General features: G+C 30.1%; 1 protein-coding gene and 1 long non-coding RNA gene across 6 annotated transcripts; one reads left to right on the forward strand and one right to left on the reverse strand.

Moving 5' to 3' along the window:
- Positions 1–2646: 2646 nt before the first annotated feature.
- Positions 2647–17786, reverse strand: LOC130442909 (NADH-cytochrome b5 reductase 3). 3 transcript variants are annotated; one of them, XM_056777315.1, is made up of 7 exons: positions 17266–17786; positions 13698–13779; positions 13431–13559; positions 12254–12372; positions 11659–11866; positions 10641–10832; positions 2647–9165 (listed from the first exon to the last, which is right to left on the reverse strand). In XM_056777315.1, exons 1-7 carry the CDS (start codon positions 17281–17283, stop codon positions 8993–8995), a joined length of 921 nt encoding a protein of 306 aa, XP_056633293.1. In that variant the 5' UTR covers positions 17284–17786; the 3' UTR covers positions 2647–8992. The 3 variants fall into 3 exon arrangements, with proteins under 3 accessions (XP_056633293.1, XP_056633292.1, XP_056633291.1); XM_056777314.1 differs by having other exon boundaries at positions 17504–17650; XM_056777313.1 differs by lacking the exon at positions 17266–17786 and adding an exon at positions 17156–17238.
- A 264-nt stretch (positions 17787–18050) lies between these two features.
- Positions 18051–20180, forward strand: LOC130442910 (uncharacterized). 3 transcript variants are annotated; one of them, XR_008909805.1, is made up of 3 exons: positions 18051–18276; positions 18920–19045; positions 19108–20180. It is a non-coding gene; the product is annotated as an uncharacterized LOC130442910 (long non-coding RNA). The 3 variants fall into 3 exon arrangements; XR_008909806.1 differs by having other exon boundaries at positions 18254–18541; XR_008909807.1 differs by having other exon boundaries at positions 18264–18619.
- Positions 20181–22049: the final 1869 nt, after the last annotated feature.

The raw sequence follows: 22049 nt of genomic DNA on the forward strand, positions 1-22049 counted from the left end.
AGGTACGAAAGCTACCCATTCTTTGCTCTGAAAATGTCTGCTCAAGAATGATCCCTTTTGATTTAAAAACAATTGTACCTCATTTCTTAATTCATACAACCGCTTAAGGACTTTTCCTCTGGATAGCCAGCGTACTTCGGCGTGTAACAATAGTTGTACTTGATCTTATCCCATTTCTTGACATAAAGTTGTAAACAATCTTGAATTAAGGGCGTTAATTCTGATAAAATTTACAATTTTTACCGATTCCAGAAGAATGTCATTCAGTTGTGGGGACACTTTCTTTGCTGCTAAATGTTCGCGATGAATAATGCAGGGTGTGACTACTAATCCTTCTGATGCTACGTCTGTTATTCTCTTTGCAACACCTGTATGTCTTCAAGTCATAGCTGCAGCGCCATCAGTACAGAAACCGATGCATTTTTTTCCAGTCAATGGAATTAGTTTCAATAATTATTAACTGCCTTAAATATTTCAGCACTTGTTGATTGGGATGGTAGTTCGATACAGCACATCAATTCTTGTCTAATATAATTGATTGCATAGTCAATGTAACGAACATAACATAATAATATGGCATTATTTGAGACGTCAATTGACTCATCCATTTGGACAGCAAACCATTTCGATTTACGTATATCTTGGAGTAGTTGACTTTTTATGTCGTAATGTAACTCACATATTCTTCGTCCAATAGTATCATTGGACAGAGGCAAAGATTTCATTTTATCTGCAGCAGATTGGCCCAACACTTCAGAACACACGTTTATCAAACACGGTTTGACAAGATCTTCAGCAACTGAGTATGGTTTTTTAGATTTGGCAATACGCAGAGCAACTAGATACGATGCTTTTAAAAGCGATTTATCAACCGAGAAACATTTTTTAAAAGCATCCTTTTGAATTTTCATTTCCAAACTTTTACTTCTAAAAAAGTCCAGGGGTTTGCTTTCCAGTTGTGGGTGCTTCGTTTGTAAATGCCGCATGAGCTTGGAAGGTTTCATGCTTTCATTGGAGAGAACATCTCTACAAACAACACATTCAGTTTTGGACAATTTTCTTCTGATTGAGGCCAGAGAACAAAACCATATTTCAAATAATCTGCGATGTAGTGCCTTACAAAGCTTTTTCTTTTTTTGGAAGATTGTGGACTATCACTATATTCACTTTCATCTGTATTCGAAGGAGCGGACGACGTACTTGGTTTTTGAAAATCCTTTCATTGCACGAAATTTACTAATGTGCGTTTCGTTTCCTTCTTACTCATTCTGGTTATTGATTTTATATACCTAAAGTTACAGAAATAGTAGTTATAGCATAATATTAAATTTACAAGTTATTAAAAACTTACGCTGATAAGTAGTATTCAAGAATTGCCCAAGTGTGCAGAATAATCAAAATAAAAAACAAAACGTAATCAAGACGCCAGACGCCTTTAACACTGCGATAGTCAGCGTTCAAGTAATCAGGAATACGCAAGGCAGACATACGCCCCCCAACTGGTGTTCTATCTAAGCAGTGTTGCCAGAACAATTTGATTAAAAGGAATAAGTCGACAGTTCAAAATGTAATAGATTTCATAGAATAGTAAAAAAGAGTGCCGAGGTACCGGCAGTTTGTTTTTTTAATTTAGGTAAAGGGTAATTTTGTAAATTTCATAAAAACTCCAAATAGTAACAGATTTGGTGAGTAACGTAACAACGTAAAAGGACTGCTGAATAACAATAGATCTATTATAATTATAATAGACTGATAGAAAGATTACATTATTTTTTAAACTAGTAAACTATTATTATTCTAATGTAGGTACTGTATCGGTGGTCGGCCTATAAAAGCTGGATGTTTCGCGGACCGGCGGTTGAGAAACACTGGACTAGAGGATAGTATATTTAGTTGGTATTTTCAATTCTTCTATTTATTTCCGTCTCTAGGATCCCATCTGCTTCTAGTCCAACTTCTAGATATTGCACTACGTTTACTTATTCTATTTCTTCGCCGTCTATATGCATATGCATTTGTTAACCTCCGTTGTTTATTGTCAACACCTTCATTTCCTTTCTATTCATTTTCTTCTAGTACTTGGTTCCATATAATTAAGTTTTTTTATAATTCTTTTTCAGTTCCTGTTATTAATGCTACATCATTTGCAAATGTACAGTCTGAAATTTCTACTCTTTCTACATATCTATGTTCCACATATATGCTACTTGTTTTTCCTCCGCACCGCTTAATTATATTGTCCATAAATACGACATATATTTTTTTATCACCCTTTTTTTCCTTGTTACTCACATTTGTCCACCGTAAACTTTCCCATACCCTTGGAACCCTATGGAATGCCTTATACACACCGATAAATGAAAAATACACCTGTCAATGCCTTATTATTTTCTTTAGTGCAAAAATGTGGTTTTGTATACTTGGGCCTTTTCTAAACGCACTTTGTGAATCTGCTAGTGAAAACTAATAAATTAAAAATGAAAATTTAGAGAAAATTTGTTTTTATAAATCATACAACCAAAAAAAGCTCATAGTGGACATAAAATTGCATATTTTATTTCAAAATACTTTGTAAAATGCAAAGAAAAATCGAATTAACCAGTGATTATAAGAATAATATGACCACAATATGGCATGAATGGATTAAAAATTGCCTGTACGAGGTACTAAAGGGAAAAATTGAGTAAAAATTAAATTATGCTATCCAAATTTAACACTCGAATAAAGCTGAGTAAAGGACAAATTAATATCTTTTATTATTGAAATTGTTATATGACAAAAGTAACAACCAGGCCTAAATAATTGATGGAATATCAAAAACTACAATGTTACAAAAAAAAACTCAATACTTGTTATTGGAAATGATTCTCTCAGGTCCAATTCAATACGCAAGAAAAAAGAGTGTCCATTCAGAAAACGTCATTACTACGAAACCTAACAACTTTGTAAAAAAAATATCAACATTTAAGCAGTTACCATTGTACCAGTTATGGCTTACTTTGATCTTCCTTAGGACGGAAATTTTGAATCTTACAGTATATTTTTACAAAAAAATGAAGTTACATTAAAACCAAAAGCCAGTAAAAATATAAAAAACTGAATTTGATCTTTTATTATTTCACTAATTATATTACGATAGATCATCAGTTTAGAAGCATTCTATTTATTGAGCCACACTTCAACTATTTTTAAAATTGCAAATCAAACATGCATTGTTAATGTGAAATCCAACTTCACAATCTTTTGCCATGACTTACTGCGTTATGATAACACCTAGGAATTCATCCTCAAGTAAGTCTATTTAATTATTATATATTAACAAACATGTTATATACATAACTTGAATTTTTTATAAATAAGACGTTATATATATATATATATATATATATATATATATATATATATATATATATATATATATATATAAACGTTTTATTTAGGGTGTTTAGGTATTTATTTTATTTTATTAGGGTGTTTCATTTTTAATGGTAAAAAATAAAATGTAAAATTCTTGCTGACTTTGCTTTTGCCCTGAGTCTAGGTGATGTATAAGTTATCTGTGTGAAATTTGGAGATGATTGGATAATATTTGGAGGTTGCACACTTTGAACATTTTTGGGTAAGTATTTACAAAATACAAATTTTCAACTTAAATTGATTTTATTGCTGAAATTATAAATCACAAGCTTAAGATAATGATTGATATAAACAATAAGATAGTCCTTTAGTAAAAAATATCACACATTGTATCAATTATTCAACTATGTACGATGCAATAGCCTTTTTAGTTCGTTTAGTGACGGCTTTTCTGTGATGTTCGACGATCCTCAATAAGAATTGTTTTTGTTGTTCGTCTCTTGCTGATTCATTGAACTGTTTTATTAATGCAATACCTCTCTCTGCAGTATCATTAACAACCTTAAGTGCATCAACATGACTTCGTAGAGGTTCCATACAGGATTCTGTGATATCGGTAATTCCAAACATTTCAAAGAAAAGTTTTGTTTTTTTAGCAACAAAGACACTGATGTCCTTCCCTTCAAAATCAAAGGTTTTGCTTTCTAATCTTTTTGTTTCTTTTTTCTTTGCAGGTTTTTGGTCTAAATTCAAGAACATGTTTTCCTTTAGTCTTAGGAAAACGTGCATCCACAAAAGCCAGTCCCACGTTAGTTTCGGATAAATACCACAGATGCCTCTTAGCGACAGTGAGTGCACTTTTTTGAACGCCTTCATTAGGATAAGCTTTGAGAAGCTGAATCATATCCAAATCATTCTTTGGAGCATACCTACTTACAATCGCCTCATGCCAAAAGCGTACATATATAAGGCTAACAAAGTGTGCGACTCTTGTCATTGCGTTCAATTCTCGTTGAGGGAAAATTCAACTGTTTAGTGAAGAGAGCAATTTTAAGTGCATACATTGCTTTTGCCATCCACCTTGCTTGGTGCAAAGCTCCTGGGATTCTAAAACTGAACTCTTTCTTACACCAACCCCCTAAGTAGAGAAGTGATAACTAACAATTCCTTGTAGTTTTCTCTAGGTTGACGGCCCGTTTTTAGGACCTTTTCTATGTAACTTATCATCTTCTGTCTTTGTTCTTTTAGAGGGCCTTCTAAGGAACTCTCCTCATCCAATATTGTTGTGTATGACATCTGATCAAGTGAATTCCATTGACTTTGAAACTTCTTGAAAATCTGCACGTCTGGACCACTTGAAGGCGTGTGATAACACTCCTTTTAATATAAGTTCATGGGTGTGGTGACGGCAAGCTAACCATAACAGTGTGTGATTTAACTCTTTTTCAATTCTTGTACATGCCCCTTGGATCAACCCTGTATTTGATGCGGTTGTATCGAAATATATACGAATGATCTTGTCACGTAGTCCAAATCAGTCTACTTCATGGATGACTGTTTCAGCTAATTGTTCCGCTTGGAGCAACCGGTACACCAAGCAAATGCTCAAGTTTTTTCCAGTCACTAGAACCGCTAATCTATCTTCCAGAGTCTTGACACTTCCGTGGGCTACTGAGGGTAGCAGTTTACTATCCCAATGTAATAACAAAGGTGGAGGATTTTCAAAAAGTCACTCTTCAATTTTCTCTGCCATTTTGGTTCTGTTAATTATTCGAGCTCGATACACAGTAGATGGGGATACAGGAATATTAGAAACGTCATGACCAAGACTCTTTGCTGTTGCTATGAATGAAGTACTTTCTTGCCGAACAGAAAGCTGTTCCCGATCCCAAGTAGACGTGAGTGTTTGATTTAGAGGTTTTAATTTAGGAATCGCTCGTTGTTTTTTTGTTACTGGAGCCAAAAACTCACTGTCTTTTCAATCTTCGGATGATGACGCAGATGAGAATTCGACTGCTACTGTCTTATTAATCTCAGCTATAGATTGGAAGTGTTTGCTTTTATTTAACTCTTGTTTTTCTTTTTTTAAAGTTTTCGTTTTAGCTTTAGCGGCAAAAACCTTATCAACACCACTCATTGATGAACTTCTCTTTGAGACATGAGAAAGTCTTTATCTTCTTGTGATACTTCAGTCATATACATTACATTTTGGCGGGAAATGTCAAATAATTCAACCAGATCACCTTTCCACATCTCGCGTTTTAACTTAACCTTATCCGTGTTTCTTGATTTTTCTTTGCCGAGATTTTGATATTCTTTGTACAGTTTCTGTATGCTAATACGAATGTTTTCTTCAGTTTTAACTGGTATATTTGCTTTCTTCCAAACTACTTGAAGTTTAGTACTGGTGGATTTAGCTGCTTCAGAAAGTATTTCGTTCAGATCCTTATGATGGTGAATGAATACTAAGAGTACTTGTTCCTTTAAAGGAAGCCGAGCTCCTAAAAACTCACTACTAGGCACTTTTTCTAACAGCCAAATTCCTCTTTTAGTTGCCATTTTAAATATTAATTACCTGAAACACAAGAAAACAAAGTCCATTAGAACTTAGTGTTTCCGATATAACTCAAAATTAGAAATACACAAACCAGGTTAAAAACTGTTCATGTTCAAAGTATGCAACCTCTAAATGTTGTCCGATCGTCCTGAAACTCGAGACAGTTAACGTTTGCATCACTTGGACGCAGGGCAAGAGCAAAGTCATTTGAAATTCAAACTTTTGGAAATTTGAATTTGAAACACCCTAATATATATATATATATATATATATATATATATATATATATATATATATATATATTATATTGCATTACACTGCAACCAATTTTAGATACAGATGAGCTGCAGTTTCATCTTTCCTCGAACGAAATCTACATTTGTCAATTTCTGTTAGACCTATACTCATCAGGTGTTTCACAAGGCGACACTGGCCTGTATGGAAGATGACCGAAAGGTGAAATTTGTTTTTGCTTTTTTGGATCTGGTCGATTTTAATTGAACTTTTTGAACTGATCCAGCTTAAGCAGGCAAGCATCGAGCTTTCCTCCTTCCAAAACTGTTCTCTTTCTTGTAGAAGAATTTTTATAACAGAAAACTTAAGACTAATTGTATTGGCCTTTCTATCTCGTTTAATTCCAATGTAATCAGGAAGCCAAATTAAAGATACTCTTATTCTTGCCTACTTCATTAAGTTCACTTCATTAAGTATCACGTCAACAAGTTGATGTATGGAGGGTAGAGGCAAGAAGTATCTTATGTGGGAGTAAAACTAAAAAGGTATTCAGCTGTATAGGATAAATAACAGCTCACAAATCTTCCAGAATGGCGCTGGTGTAGACAAAGGGTATAGTAGGCATGCAGCAATGGGAATTGAATTATGCAGAGTAAAAAAATTAATATCATTTCAACTGAAGCAGTTCATTATTGAAAATTTCAACGGCTTGTTGTACAAAAAAATGTAGTAAATATAACCTAAAAGTATTAAAACAATGTAGTATATAACCTAGAAGAATTATGAAATTCTAATAATAATAATTCAATTTTTCAAAACACGACGGATACTTTCTCATATACACAGATCGTTTCTCGATGCATCTACCCTCAATGAGTCTATGACTCGCTTGCCATCTGAATGATTCTTTCCATGCACATTTCCATTTTCAATTGCAAGTATTTCAGCTTGTCCGACAATGAAGCCTAGCGATAGTCTTAGATAGACAAATCCTGTGATGATTATTGAACCATTTAATAGAATTTATTGTGAAAGTTTGGGTGATTCATTCCCTTTCATAATCTTTTTTATTTAGTATTATGGTAAAGTTTTTTTAATACTTTTTTTTAACCATTTCTCTCTTATGTGGTATACTTGGTTAAAGAGGACCAATTTCCCCAAGTTTCAATATTCTCATTCCCCACATATTCTGATAAAAGCCTCATGGGCTGAACTGTCTCACCAGATGAAGAGTTGTAAGATCTGTGATAATCTCAAGGGCCCCTGTTGAACAGGTTTTCATAGTTCCAATGATACACGTGTAATTCATGTATGAACAATAATTTAATTGTAGTCCGATATTGGTAGAATCTACTAGTGTCAATAACAAGCAAAATAGATCTTATCTACAAAAATTATTATCATTATCCAATAGGGTGATACTGAATAAATTGTTTCAACTCTTTACTAAGAAATAAAAAAAAGAATTTTGTTATAGATTAGTACTAAATATAATGTTTGTTTTCTTTATCTTAACTTTATTCTCTTTGACTTGAATGATTTTTGTATTCTATATAATTTATTGTTATTTCCTTTTGTATATTAGTTATTTTTTATTATAAAATTTCTTTCTGTTGCATATGAAACATCATCAAATTTACTATGAAGCGAACATTGGTATAATAGTTAACAAAATTATTTTAGCTTTGGGGTGTATATTTTTTTTAATATGGAGTACATCATCATAATGTTAAATGCTACATCTTATCATGTCGACCTCTCACTTCTCCAGTTACCACAGATAATGATAATATATATATATATATATATATATATATATATATATATATATATATATATATATATATATATATATATATAACTACACTGTACAGTAAGGCTTAAAGACTCAAAAACTCGGAATTTTAAAGTTTTGAAAAGTGCTTTTATGTACTCTCTCTTGTGAACCTGCCTCACATTAAATTTGTCAAATAGAAAAAATTTGGACTGAGAAAAACTTTATATTCGACTACTAATGGTATTCTCTCCCTAGTAAACGAGGCCTAGTTGCACTCGGGGTCTCAAATTGAACTCACAAGTCATCTCCTTGTGGTGTCATTGCTTATTTCTCGTTAATAACACCACACAAAATATTAACAAAGTGAAATAGATGTAACAATCCTTACGTCTTAAGTCTTGAAGTCTTAATGTTATAGAGGTCGGCGATAATTTCACATGACTCACAAAAAATATTCCCACAATTGCCGAAGCACATTTCCCACATTTAGTTTAAAATTTTGGCAAAACAAATTATGTATTGATTTTGCTAGTGAATGTATATTATGATACATTGCAATGATAAGATATTTAAAATATTTGATTGATTCATATAATTTTAAGAAAACAATTTATATACTATTGTGATAAATAAATACTTTTATTAGATTTAATTAAAAAAAAAAGACATGTCCATAGATTATTTATTTATACTTGGTTTCATATGCAAGGAGTTACTATCTTGTTAAAATCTGATAGTGAATCAACAATTCTTCCAAATTTATACTAAAGTAATGGAGATTGTTTTATTAATAAAATTTGTAATGGTTCTAAATTTTATTATTTATTGAAATTATTCCAAACATACTTCAAGTCAATTATAATTTTAACACAATTTTTATCCTTATAATGAAATAAATGATATTAAGAATTGTTACTTTTTTTTCAAGAAGAACAGCCCCCTTACAGTTACAATTATTCGAAATTTGCCAGTAAATAGAACAATGGTTAACTATTGAAAAGCATGCATTACTGCAACGAAAAAACTAGAAAGTTATTACAAATGTTGCAACAAACGCTATTTATATATTAATAAGCAATCAACCTCTCCTTCTTATGGCCCAGTTTTTCCAAATTCGGCGTACAAGCGAAATTAATCATTGGTGGAGGACCACACATCAGATTCAAAGTATCATCGGAAGCAGGAAATAGATGATCTTTTATCATTTCTTCATTGATAAAACCAGTACTATATTTCCAACCTAGAAACAATGGAAATAAAACAATAAATTATAATTGCAGCAGAGACCACAGACGTTGTTTTATAGTTATTTATTTTTAAAACAATCAATTACATTCTAAACCTACATAGGAAATTTAACGACTGCGAAGGTCCGGTATAACATTGTAGTAATTGAATGTGTTGTAAAAGCGCAAGAGCCTCCATTGCCATCAATGGGAACTTAATAAAACCATATCTTCAAAAAACTGGTATATTTTCACACATTTAAAAAGCTTATATTTACTAATCTATGACAACACGTTAGTCAGTGAGTACATTGATAGAATGTCACTATATATATATATATATATATATATATATATATATATATATATATATATATATATAAATTTCCTCTTTCTAATTTCTTGGGTTCGTACGTTTCGCTCCTTCCTTGGGCATTTTCAAAAGAATAATTAATATTTGTAGAATAGATAAAACATATTAGTAGATATCTTAAAAACAGTATTAGAATCAGTGTATTTACCTCGAAATTTCAATAAAACGATATTATACCAGGTAGATTGAAATAAACTAATTGATCAAATTATGGTAAATTTAGGTGAGGTTTTTTATATCTTGTCTATAATTTACAGAACATGTATCTTGTTTTATGTGTATCATTTCTTTGATTAATAATTTTTGATAGTGTTATGTTCATAAATATTGTGTAGTCATAAATAAATATATACTCCAATGGTTGAAGAAATCTAGTATATATATATATATATATATATATATATATATATATAATGATTATAAATACATGAATATATATACAAATACATATATACTTATATATATTTACTTATACGGTTGAGGATATATACATATACAGGGTGTTTCAAAACGTTATATCACTGCATTAAGCGAAAAAAATCGATTAAAAATCACCAAACAATCACAGGTCTATAACTCATAGATTAATCGCAAATTAACAATAAGGTTTAGCTAATCAAAACTTGCAGAACGTTTAAGTTCTTCCCTTTCGAGCTGTCAAGAGAGCCATAAAAGTATTTAGCTGCTGCCGCATTTTTGGATTAACTTTTGTTTCTACAACATACTCGAAGGTTTTCCGGCGCATATTATTATCGATCGTTGAATTTTTTGGCCTTTTTAGAGGGTAAAATGCTTCTTATTTATTTTAATTAAATGCGGCACCTATTTTACACAGATCTTTCTGCAACTTGAAAGTTTCACTAAAATATTGCTTATACTGTCTAATGAGATGCCTAGGACGATCTTGCATAATGTATTTTTATTGTGTTTTTTAGCCATAATGTACTTGTTGGACATTCTTCAAGTATCCAATATTTGTTCTGTTCAAATTAGAGAGTTCTTATATACTTTTTTTGACAATCGCTATTGAATTTGCTACACCTTCGAATACCAAGAACTTTATCAGTGCACGTTTATAGGTAGTAAGTACCATTTTACTAAAACTTAAAAAATTACCTGGTTCGGGCCTGTCTAAAGTGTACCATAACTTGAATTTGTTGGGGCGACTTTGTACAGCCGCTTCCAATTCTGACCTTAGCAAAATGTCATCCTCGGTCTGATTTGCAAATAGTAAAGCACATTCTGTAGGATCAGTAGGATCCTTTAAAATATGTCTGATCAATTGTAAAATCGGAGTTATTCCAACACCTGAAAAATATTGCTTGTACACAAAGTGATTAAGAATTATATAGAATTCACAGCCGTGAATTGAATATCTTATAACTGTCAAACAGATTTTAAAACATTGGGGCAATTGATTAAAAGTCACCATCTATACAATTCTATATAAATAACAGAGTAGGTTGAGGTTATTAAATTATTTAATATTTTTATTTATCAAAGGAATTATGTCGAAAACTATTTGCTTAGACTTCTGTACTCTCTTCTAATAATTTTTGATGTATTAAACGTAAATACATGTATTTTACTACTATCGTTACATTCTTGCAATATCAAAACTATCCTGCATTTATATAGAAAATTAATGATCCTAATGTGTGATAATCACTCTCAAAGCCACTTTATACATTCAGTTTCAAAATTTGTATTATAAAAGATTTAAATGCAAATGATAGAACATTTGCCTGTTATTATTTTTATTGCTCCACAGAAAGAATAAAAAATATGATCGGGAGACTCAGAAGCCTCGATTGGATTCTAGTATGTAATATGAATGACCTTTTCTAATTTTTATTCCATTAACTACCGTTTCCTACCACATAAATAATTGAAGTAGATAACAGAAACATTCTGTAACTGTCAGTTCTAAATTCTATAATATAATAATAAATGATTTACTAATTCTTGGTTGTAATTATGCTAAGCAGTATTTGTGGGTTTGAAAGTATACATATTAGGAAAAGTGAACAAAAAATATATGTGGACAGCAGACTACATATCAATTATATATCTAAGGTAAAATATGATAGTTCGAAAATGCGCGTTCGAAAATTCTATAATTAATTGTTTTTACCTCCAGCAATCAAATTCACTCTCTTGACGTTAATAGACTCAGGCGGATCCTTTCTGAGCTTCCGAAGTGTGAATTTACCATGACCAAGATACTCAATTCTGCCATTAGGTCCACGAACTTCAATAGTATCGCCTATTTTCAAACCTTCCAGATGTTGTGTTAACTTACCTCCATCAGGAAACTTTGGATGTACATTTTTGAAATATACCTGTGAAATATAATATATGTAGCAATCAAGCAATAGATAAGTGTTTGAAATTTCGTCTGTGATTAATCTCAAATTGCGAGAGTTGCAGAAAAAACAAAATCATGAAAATAATGTAAAAGAGAGTGTGAAGTGAGTAGCTTGGCGGCAATATAACAAATTTCAACAGTGATTGAAATATGATCAAAAAGCAAATAAGTAAATAAACAATTAACGAGAGTGAATAAAAAATATATGATAATACGAAAACAAGTTATAGGTTAGTAATTGAAAGATAAGCAAGCAATAGAAACCTGTTCATTTGAAAATCGCTTTTGCCAGAAAATAATACTAAGGTATCACGTAGTATATGAAATAATTATAATAAAAATTTTTAATCAATAAATTTACCTTTATCACTAAATCGACATATCCCTCATCATCATCTGATGATACTGGTGTATAAGATCTTATAACCAATTCATCATTTATTTTTGCAGATAAAACAATATGCTGACCAATAGGAAGACCTAAAAGCAAAAAGGCACCTAATGTCAAAGCTCCTATTATTAATTTATTACATAAGTATATATATATATATATATATATATATATATATATATATATATATATATATATATATATATATGTATATATATATTCTGATTTGAAATTAGTTTTTTTTGATAGTTTTTTAAAGAAAGATAAATTTTGACGTTTCGACTTTTCAAAATATGATATTGACACTGACATTTTGCTTATTTATATTGTCAATATCATATTTTGATAAAGACTTAAAGAAAAGTCGAAACGTCAAAATTTATCTTTCTTTTAAAAAATATCAAAAAAAAACTAATTTATAAACAGAAGAGATCTAAAATCAAGAACATTTAGATGTATTAATATATCAAAAGAAATAAAACGTTTATATATATATATATATATATTATATAATATATATATATATATATATATATATATATATATATATATATATATATATATATTTATTATTATTTATCTTTAATTTTTTATTTGTGGCAATGAAACACCAAAGTAGACTAATTTTAATATATTTTGAAATAATTAGTTAAGATTCGACAGTTTCAAATGTTGTAGTTTCTTGTAAAAATGTGTAATTCCATGAAATTTAAGTTTTTACAAGAAACTACAGCTCAGTTAGCTCAAGATCAGCAGTGAGTATGTTAGTGCCAACAGTGTTCTTGATGGTAAGCATGTTATTTTTATTTTCTAATTTAATCATTTTATATTTTAGTTTCAGTTTTGTACATACATAAAATTTGATTATGAAATTGCATTAAACCCTTTATAAAATTATTTTGATCTATTGGTAAACATTTCCCATCATTATTATTTATTATTTTCAACATAATTCTTGCTCACCTCACGTTTTATTTAAATAAAACTGTTACAAAAATCTAAAATCATAGAATTGTTGATCATTTTTTTTCAAATGACAAGACAAAGCAGAAGATTAATCTAAATGATGGTTGTGTACCTTAAATTGATAAAAATGTAAATGTGAAAAATTATAATCATTATTATTAATAATAGTTTTAAATCTTACCTAGTACCATATCCTTTTCTGGTAACCCAAATCTAAAATTCCTGGTGTCATGGCTAATTATAGTTTTTTCTATCAAAGGTAGTTTGTACTTTGTTTGTGGATCTTTGAGCAATATTTTTTTGCTTTTGCCTAAAAACCAAACAACTTTCATGTTCTAACTTTGTGTAGAGTGAAAAATATATTAGAACTGCCAAGAAAATAACGTTGTCATTACATAACTATTGGAAAAATATGTACAAAATTATTAGCAAAAATCATAAGTTTTACCTTTGCTTGAAGATGAATAAAATATTTTATATATAACAAACGATGTCACAACTATCCCTACGCTCAAGACTACAGGAAGCACCTAAAAATTAATTGTTATTTTTTAAATGTTAATAAGTAGCACTACCTTTATTAATATATGCAAAATGTCCCTGACATTATTCATCCACATCTGCATTATTAAGCATATTTTAACATACATTAAAAAACAAAGTAGAACTAAAAGTTTTTTCTTGTTATCTATCTATCCTAAGTCATCAAGCCTTACTGGATATGTTGAGGGTCTATATTTCACACCCAGGGGTCTTTCAGGTGATTCACTTGCAAATGTAGGTTAATAGAGTTTTTAATTTTTCACAAAACAAATTTGACAAAATGTTGATTTGAATTTCGAACAATTTCATGAATTATGAGCAAGGTGTGAAGTGGCAGTAAATCTTTTATTAATAGAATAACTCACTTAAAAAACTTTCAGAAACCTAACTCAATACATTCTAAACATATTAACTCATCATGTATATGTTACATACAAATCAAAACCAGAATTTTTTAAGTTAAATTTAAAAATTCAAGATAAGATGGTCCCAAAATAAATACTCTGCCATTTCTTCACTTCAGACAATGGATTCCAAAAGGTAGCATATTTTCTTCTATGACTTTAGAAAGCAGTGTTTCCAAATGATGAATCAGATCCAGAAATCTCTCGAACAACCTGTAATCATCGGTATTCAAACGATACAATTCTGTGTGGTTGAGAAAGAATCTTTGAATCAGTTAGCCACGAGATGCCTTGCCATTACAAACTAAAGCAGAAAATACGGGAAATTGATAGGAGCTAATATGTGACCTCCATCTGGAATCTGAAAGCCAGTCCAAATACTGGTATTTATGAAGGCTGTGGAACTGAGGGGCGAACTGTAAATGGTTTTCTACAAAACAACTCTAATGGCGGAACGCAATAGACCTTCAGGTCGCAATGTACCCTCCATACAAACTAAAAGTATAAAATGGTTAAATTTCCATATTCAACTTATATCTTAGTTGCCTTTCTACTACGTTTAAATTAAAATTTTTATTATAATATATGTGTATCTCTTTTGTTTTATATCATAATTGAATTAACAAATTTATGACACTAAATTTGTATGTTTTGTAAAACACTAATTTTTGCAGAACATAAATGGCTATAAAATGAAAAGCATTTTACATACAAATAAAAGCTGGAAGTCAGAGATTGCGTATATATGGTATACAGGGTATTTATCTTAAAATTTGTATATGGGAGTTTTCAGAGGAGCTTATTTCAGTTAGAATATTTTCCACTTCTGATTATATCCAAAGCGGATATTCTAACTTTGTTTTTTTAAATAGAAAACTTAACTTCTTTTTGCATCATTAATGTAGTCTACAATGAATAAAATTTTATATATTTTTTTTCACATCCTCAAGAATGTTTCAGTTATTTCAATTTATTACTATTGTAAATCAATTCCATTATTTTCAAGAAAATCATGTTCGAAAGTTGAAAGCAAACATTTTGAACAGTTTGCTATAATTGATTCAATTTTTTTTTTATTTTTCTGTGTCTTATAATTTTAAATAGTTTGTCTATTGTTTAGGACAGGTTTTTTATTTTTTCTGTTAATAATCTGTGTCATGGGATCATGATTGTGCTTTGTTCTGAATATCATAGAAAGGTTTAATTGATTCTTTCAGTGAATATATCAAATCTCAAAAAACTATTAAACAAATATAGTTTGTTAACCATTTCTTTTCTTGATCCTTCCAAAAAAAACTTACTGATAATTCAAATATTTTTGCCTAGTTTATACAATAACAAATCAATTTAGGAAACTTCAGACATTATTAAAGCAAATTCTGATCATTTTTGACCCAAGTCATTGCTTCCAAATTTTTTTATGAACAGCTGCAATCTGTCAGAATTTTCAAAAAATATCAATAAGTGAAAACTGAAACACTTTGGAAATATTTGGTTTATATAAAAATCAGTGGTCCATAAAAAAAACTAAATGGGAATTCACTTATGTTATCAATGAAAGTAAGTCATTTAATTTAAATAGGACAAGCTCTTCCCCTAAGCAAATTTTCATAAAAATATCACCAGTATTTTCTGATATACATGTCGACTCAGTTCATTCCCTGTACACTTAGAGGTATATAAATATCATTTATTGTTATATGAAAGTATAAGTTTATATAGCTAATCATTTTGGTATTAAAAATAATCACTCAGTTCACACAACATTCATTTCAATTAATTACCATCTGGGAAGAAAACATCTTGTTAATAAGAAGTGAAGCCCAAAATTTTGTTGAAATCTTAATAGATGACTGAAAATTTATTGTCTGCACTAAAAACACAATATGACCAAAAAATGTCTTTAATGTAGGATGCATTAGTTTGAAAAAAAATAAAATCATTCGAAAAATTCTGGAACAGTATAAATTAGTTCAGTTACTCTTATAGCTTAATAATTTATAACAAGAATAATCATGACATAAGAAATCTACTACTTATGTGAGAGAGGAAGAATAATGTACATTTAACAGTTATTCAAATATTCAGTTTTACAGGTGCTTCATAATAATCTACTAAGCCTCTGAGAATTATTATCAGTTTTTTGAGACATTGGTTTTAAAAAATATACATTTCCTGGTAATTATTGTGCCTGGTGGATACAATATGTATACTTCTTAATTAGATGGAAAATGCTAACTGTGAACACGGGAATTGGCAAACTGTTAGCAGGCACTACCAAGGTGAAGATGTTAAGAGGAGAGAACCACTAGAATCTGGTTTCTCAATACTTCCCAAGGAGTTCTGAACACAAAAAAGGCTGACCTAGAGGGGACAGCAATTTAAGTGAGAGAAATTAAAGATCCAGCACAAAGGAAGAAAGAGAGAACCAAAGTAATGTGTTCAGCAGTTCTAGGTTGGTGTTCAAAAAAGGCGGAGGTTTTAGTTTGTGATGAACCTCTGAGGCCAATATTCTGTGCATATTTGCATTATCATCGCCAAAAAAATATACATATTCAATGTGTTGCTAACATAATATCATAAGTAATTTTTTTCTTACGTTTTAATTTATAGCTATTTAATGAAGTTCTATGAGTAAATACTAAACTTTTACATTTGATATTTTTAGATGGAAAAAAATTTAAGAATGTAATCAACTCTAATACTAGAATATAATAAACTCTAATAACATGTTATAAAAATATATAATATAATACCTAGTCAGGTAATGAATTCTCATATTAGCATAGAAATCACTCCTATGTATTTCCAATATGACCCTTTCCGGTACAGTTGAATATTCAATTATGAATTATTTAACAATGATATTAACTTTAAACCATACACACAATCAATTAAAATTCATAGTAATTGTATTTCAAATTTGTATTTTGTTGAAATTAGGTCGTAATTTATTTACCTGACTCGTTCCAACCTCCATTTTTATTACGCAAACGTTTAATAATTCGTGATAAGAAAACCAGTAGTAATAAAACATTTTTAAATTTTAATTTTGATTAATAAACTTACCCCAGTTGAAAAATTCATGATCTGCTGAATCAAATATTTATAAATTCGATCACAAGAATATAAGTTATAAACTTACGTATTCTTTAATAATTACTGTATTTTTCAAATTATTGTAGCACCACTAAAATAATTTTATATACTGTTTTTATGTAAATATGTCATTTTTTATTATTCAGGCAGTTACTCAAGAGTCTCAATCAAAATCAACTCAGTCTCAATTGATAGTCACAGAACATACCCTATATTTATTATGTTTAGTGTAGGTAGCTAAAATCATATATGTAATACTCCTATATGGACAGTTGGTATGGGAAAAAGCGTCCTTACGTTGCAATGCCGACAATTTTCATTTTCTCTCTCGTTCGGGCCACTTTATCCATACTGCGCATGCTTGAGAATACGCAAAACCGAGCTGGAGCCTCGGAGGAAAGAGAAATCGTTACCGTTCTATCTTCCTTAGTCGGAACAGCTTCCACTTATAGAAACTGTCCAAATAGAAGTATTACATATAAGTCTAAAATAACCAACTAATTCTGTGAGCTAAAAAAAATTATATAAAAAGTGGGAAGTACAGCAGAAAAAAATTTGTTAATTGAAAAATTACTATCAATTTATCTATTATTTAAGATAGATCCCATATTAAGTTAAATTTTCGCATTTTCACCATGCCATATTGGTGCATTTCGCGAAGCGTTCATAGCGTCTAAAATACTTTGTTCTACAACTACAATTAAAAGTACAACTTTTTATGACAGCCAACAGTGCTAAAGGTGCTAAACATATTTTAAGCCTATTAAAAATATTTTTAGTTTTGTGATTATTTGGAGATCAAAATACATTTTAACGTTAACTGTGAGTTCAAATTCGCCTATTTTATTATCAAAATAGTCTGCGGTGAACGTGATTGAACATACGCTGAATGGCCCACATTCCAGGTCAATTAGAAAGAGCACTCACTGAACTAAATCTGACTTTAACCGAATATTTTGAACAACGGCGCGGAATTGAAAGGTAACCTAATTTTCTCAACTGTGTATCTTTGTTTCTAGAATTTAAATTTTCTTGCTATTGAGATTTTTGATTTATTTTGGCTGCATAAAACATTTACGAGATTTAATATATGTTTTAATAACTTTTTCAAGCTCTTAGAAACAGAGAGAATTTTAAACGATTTTATTGTGATAGTGAATGGTATTATAGTTTACCCCTTGGACGAATAAAAATTCGTCCAAGGTTTATTCTATCATTAAGAAAGCAAAATCATGAATCTAGAGAGGTATGTAATGGTTACATTATTATGAGGGTGGCGGAAACGTTTAATTATTGTGAGAGATAATTAAGATTCAGTAACCAGGTAATAAACAATAATCCTTTATTTTCTTGTGCAATTTTTAATAAATACATAGCTTAAAAATTTACTAAAGAAAATGCACAAAGACACGATTATTATTATTTTTATGTTACTTCACAAATGTGTATATATCCAATTTAAGATTTATTTAATTGAGTTAATTTTTGGGAAAAGACAATATGTGAACATTGTGACAAAGAATTTCCAACCATCAGTGCTCGAAATAAACACATCTTTTCTCAACAATGATATATTCTGCATTTAACAAATATGCATAACAATAATCAAACAATCTGTTTTTAGTTTTAGGAATTTCAAAGAAATCAAAACATGGAGATAACAAGAAAATAGATAAGTAGATTATGCATGTCAAAGGAATAACAAATTACTCAATGGAAATGAGAATATCTATTGAAATATAAAATCGATGTAATTATAAAGGTATTTGTCATCATTTTTGCACATGATCAATTTTGTTTTCATTCTTTTAGGATATACCAGTACTACTCAAAAATAAAATGCAAAAGTTGTAGGCAGTATTCTTATATATGGGGCGTGTCCTCGGTTTATTGTTAAAGTTGATGCAAATGGCAATGCAAGTAAAAATTAGTGTAATATTAAAGAAATATTATGTTTTATTTATTTGATCATTAAAAACCAGAAGATTACTTTGTACATGGCATATTATTAAGAATAAATATATAAGAATTGATGTAAGAAAGGATAAAGAAGACATTAATGAGAAGCAATTTAAAGGAAACCAATGTTAACAAATTCGTAGATTTGGAACGATAATTATTTCAAATATTTATAAAACTATAAATAAACAGTATTTACAGGATATCTTGGATGGAACATAAGACAAACATAGAGGTCCTACAGCAAATGGGTAAACATACAAAACTTCTCACGACAATCAAAGAGAGAAAGTTGCAATTCCTAGGACATATAATGAGAGGCTAGCAATATGAGATTCTCTGCCTTATAATAGAAGGGGAGATCGAAGGAAAATGGCCTGTCGGCACAATTCGTAGACCCAATTCATGGCTGAAAGACTTGTGCAGATGGCTCAGACAGACGTCTACAGAAGTTTTCAGAACTGCAGTTTCTCATGCAACAATAGCCATTTGGATTGCCAACCTCCGTAGGGAGACGGAGTTGTAAGAAGGAATTACAGTATTTACTAATTTCTTTCAGAGATGATGGTAATAATATACATTTTTTAGTAGTTCTTATTTTCTGAATGAAGAAAGAAATAAAATGTTGGCCCATTGGAACAGAAATCAAAAATCAATACCAATATTTCTATTGTTTGAAAAATTTAGCTTATTACATCAGCTACAAACTAAGATAAAAAATTTTCAAAACCAACCTCTTCAATATCATCTAGCATTCTAGTAAAAAAGTTCTAACCCAGAGTACGATAACACCAATGCACTGTATTACCGATGGTCACGTCAATATCAAATACTATTGACTATAGTTTCAGATGTTTGGAATTTTTCTATATTTGTTGTTATTTTTTTCTGTCATTATATATGCAATATAAAACTATTTTAATTTTTGTGCTTAGGTGTCATTTTTGTGGTTAGATGCTATTCATTATGATTCCAATTATTCCCACTAAACTTCCATTTCATTCAAAAGGGTTTAGTTTCCCGTCAAGCTGTTGCTGATACTACAAACAAAGCACAAGGACAGACATTACAGGTAGCGGGAGTGCATTTAGAAAAGCCATGCTTCTCTCGTGGTCAACTATATGTAGTCTATTCGCATCTATCTATTGCACGGAATTTACACATATTTATAGTTTACAAAAATATCCGCCATTAATACTCTGCATTTAAATTATTAAAATTCAATATTCATTTTCTTTCTTGTGTGTAGAAATTTTTAAAAATCCAAAATCTCAGTCAAGCAATAAGATATAGTTATCATATTGATTTATTCCTATTCTAATGATATCTGATACTTATTTAATGGCTTCAATGCGAGCGAAACCGCGGGTAAGAGCTAGTCTAATATATAAAATTCTCGTATCGCGGTGTTTGTTACCAAATTCCTCCAAAACGGCTTGACCGATTCTCATGAAATTTCGTTTGCATGCACCAATTTATTATTTTGTCATGATTTAGAATAAAAAAATCACGTTACTCTCAATTTTTCGTCCTTCTATGATCAACCCCTATTTTTCCATCACAATTTTTATTTTATCCACAGATTCACAATAGGGTTGAAGGACTGAAATCGAATATAATAGTTATTGTAGTACAATAAACTCTTATCCAGAGTTTATAATTTCAATTTGCTTCAATTATGTTTTTTTTTGCTCAATTTAATTTGATATTTTACCCTCGCCAGTCGATAACAGATCGACTACCAATCGATCAGTTATTCCCGTCACTTGTCTACTACTCTCACATAATTATTTATTCACAATTTATTATTAACTGTTAAGACAGTTTTTACTCTCATATAAATAAACGTTGTGAGCTCCGGCCAACAACGACTATTGTCTTACTTATACATAGTTTACCTACACATTGTACACATTTTTTGCAAATAGTTTTTAATCAAAATAGAAACGTGTAAGTGTTTAATAAATATACGTGTTTTATTATTGGAGAAGTAATAAGCAAACGAATATTAAGTCACTGTTTTTCACCAGTAAGTATTTTAACTTAAATTATTTATATGTTCTATATACAGCAATGCCAGCAAGACGCAAAGGGGCCAATTTGAGTCAACAAACAATTAAATTTAGTCGTGCAAGATATAAGGGCATGAAGATAAGGGGAACTAATCCGACAAAACAAAGCAGATTTGCGTGTGAAGACGGCGCAATTACGTGAATCACAATCTCAAAAGGCACGATGTGAATGAAATCAACAATTAACCAACAAGTTCTTCGAGCATTTACATCAGATTTATTTCTTCGAATAGCATTCTAGTATGAGCCTGATGCTGAATATTATGTTCATTCAAAAGTGGTTATTGGAAACTATATGTGGCATGTTCTCGCATAATTAATAGTAAAAATATGGATTATTTTTAATGTTTAGATAGCTATTAAGAATTGTAATTTGAAATAACCTCTTGGCGATAAATAACGCACCACCCTTTATTTCAATATCAAAACCTAAAATGTTAATATTTTGAGTTTTTTTTTTATCACAAAAAGTTAAAGTATCTTAAATGTTGTACCAACTTGTGGACAGCAGTAATTTAAGTTAATCAAGGTTTGTTAAAATCGAGACTAGTTGAAAAAAGTGAATAGAGTTAGGCAGTTAAATGAACACGAAGCTGAAAGAATAGCCGAGTTGGATAGGGACAAAGTTATCGTGAAGTGGCAAATCTGTTTGGCGTACACCACACAACCATTGGCAGATGGATGCAAAGATTTCGAGAGACCAGTTCACATTCTAGGAGTCCT

This window comes from Diorhabda sublineata, chromosome 4 (genome assembly GCF_026230105.1).
Source record: "Diorhabda sublineata isolate icDioSubl1.1 chromosome 4, icDioSubl1.1, whole genome shotgun sequence".
Taxonomy (NCBI): Eukaryota; Metazoa; Arthropoda; class Insecta; order Coleoptera; family Chrysomelidae; genus Diorhabda; species Diorhabda sublineata.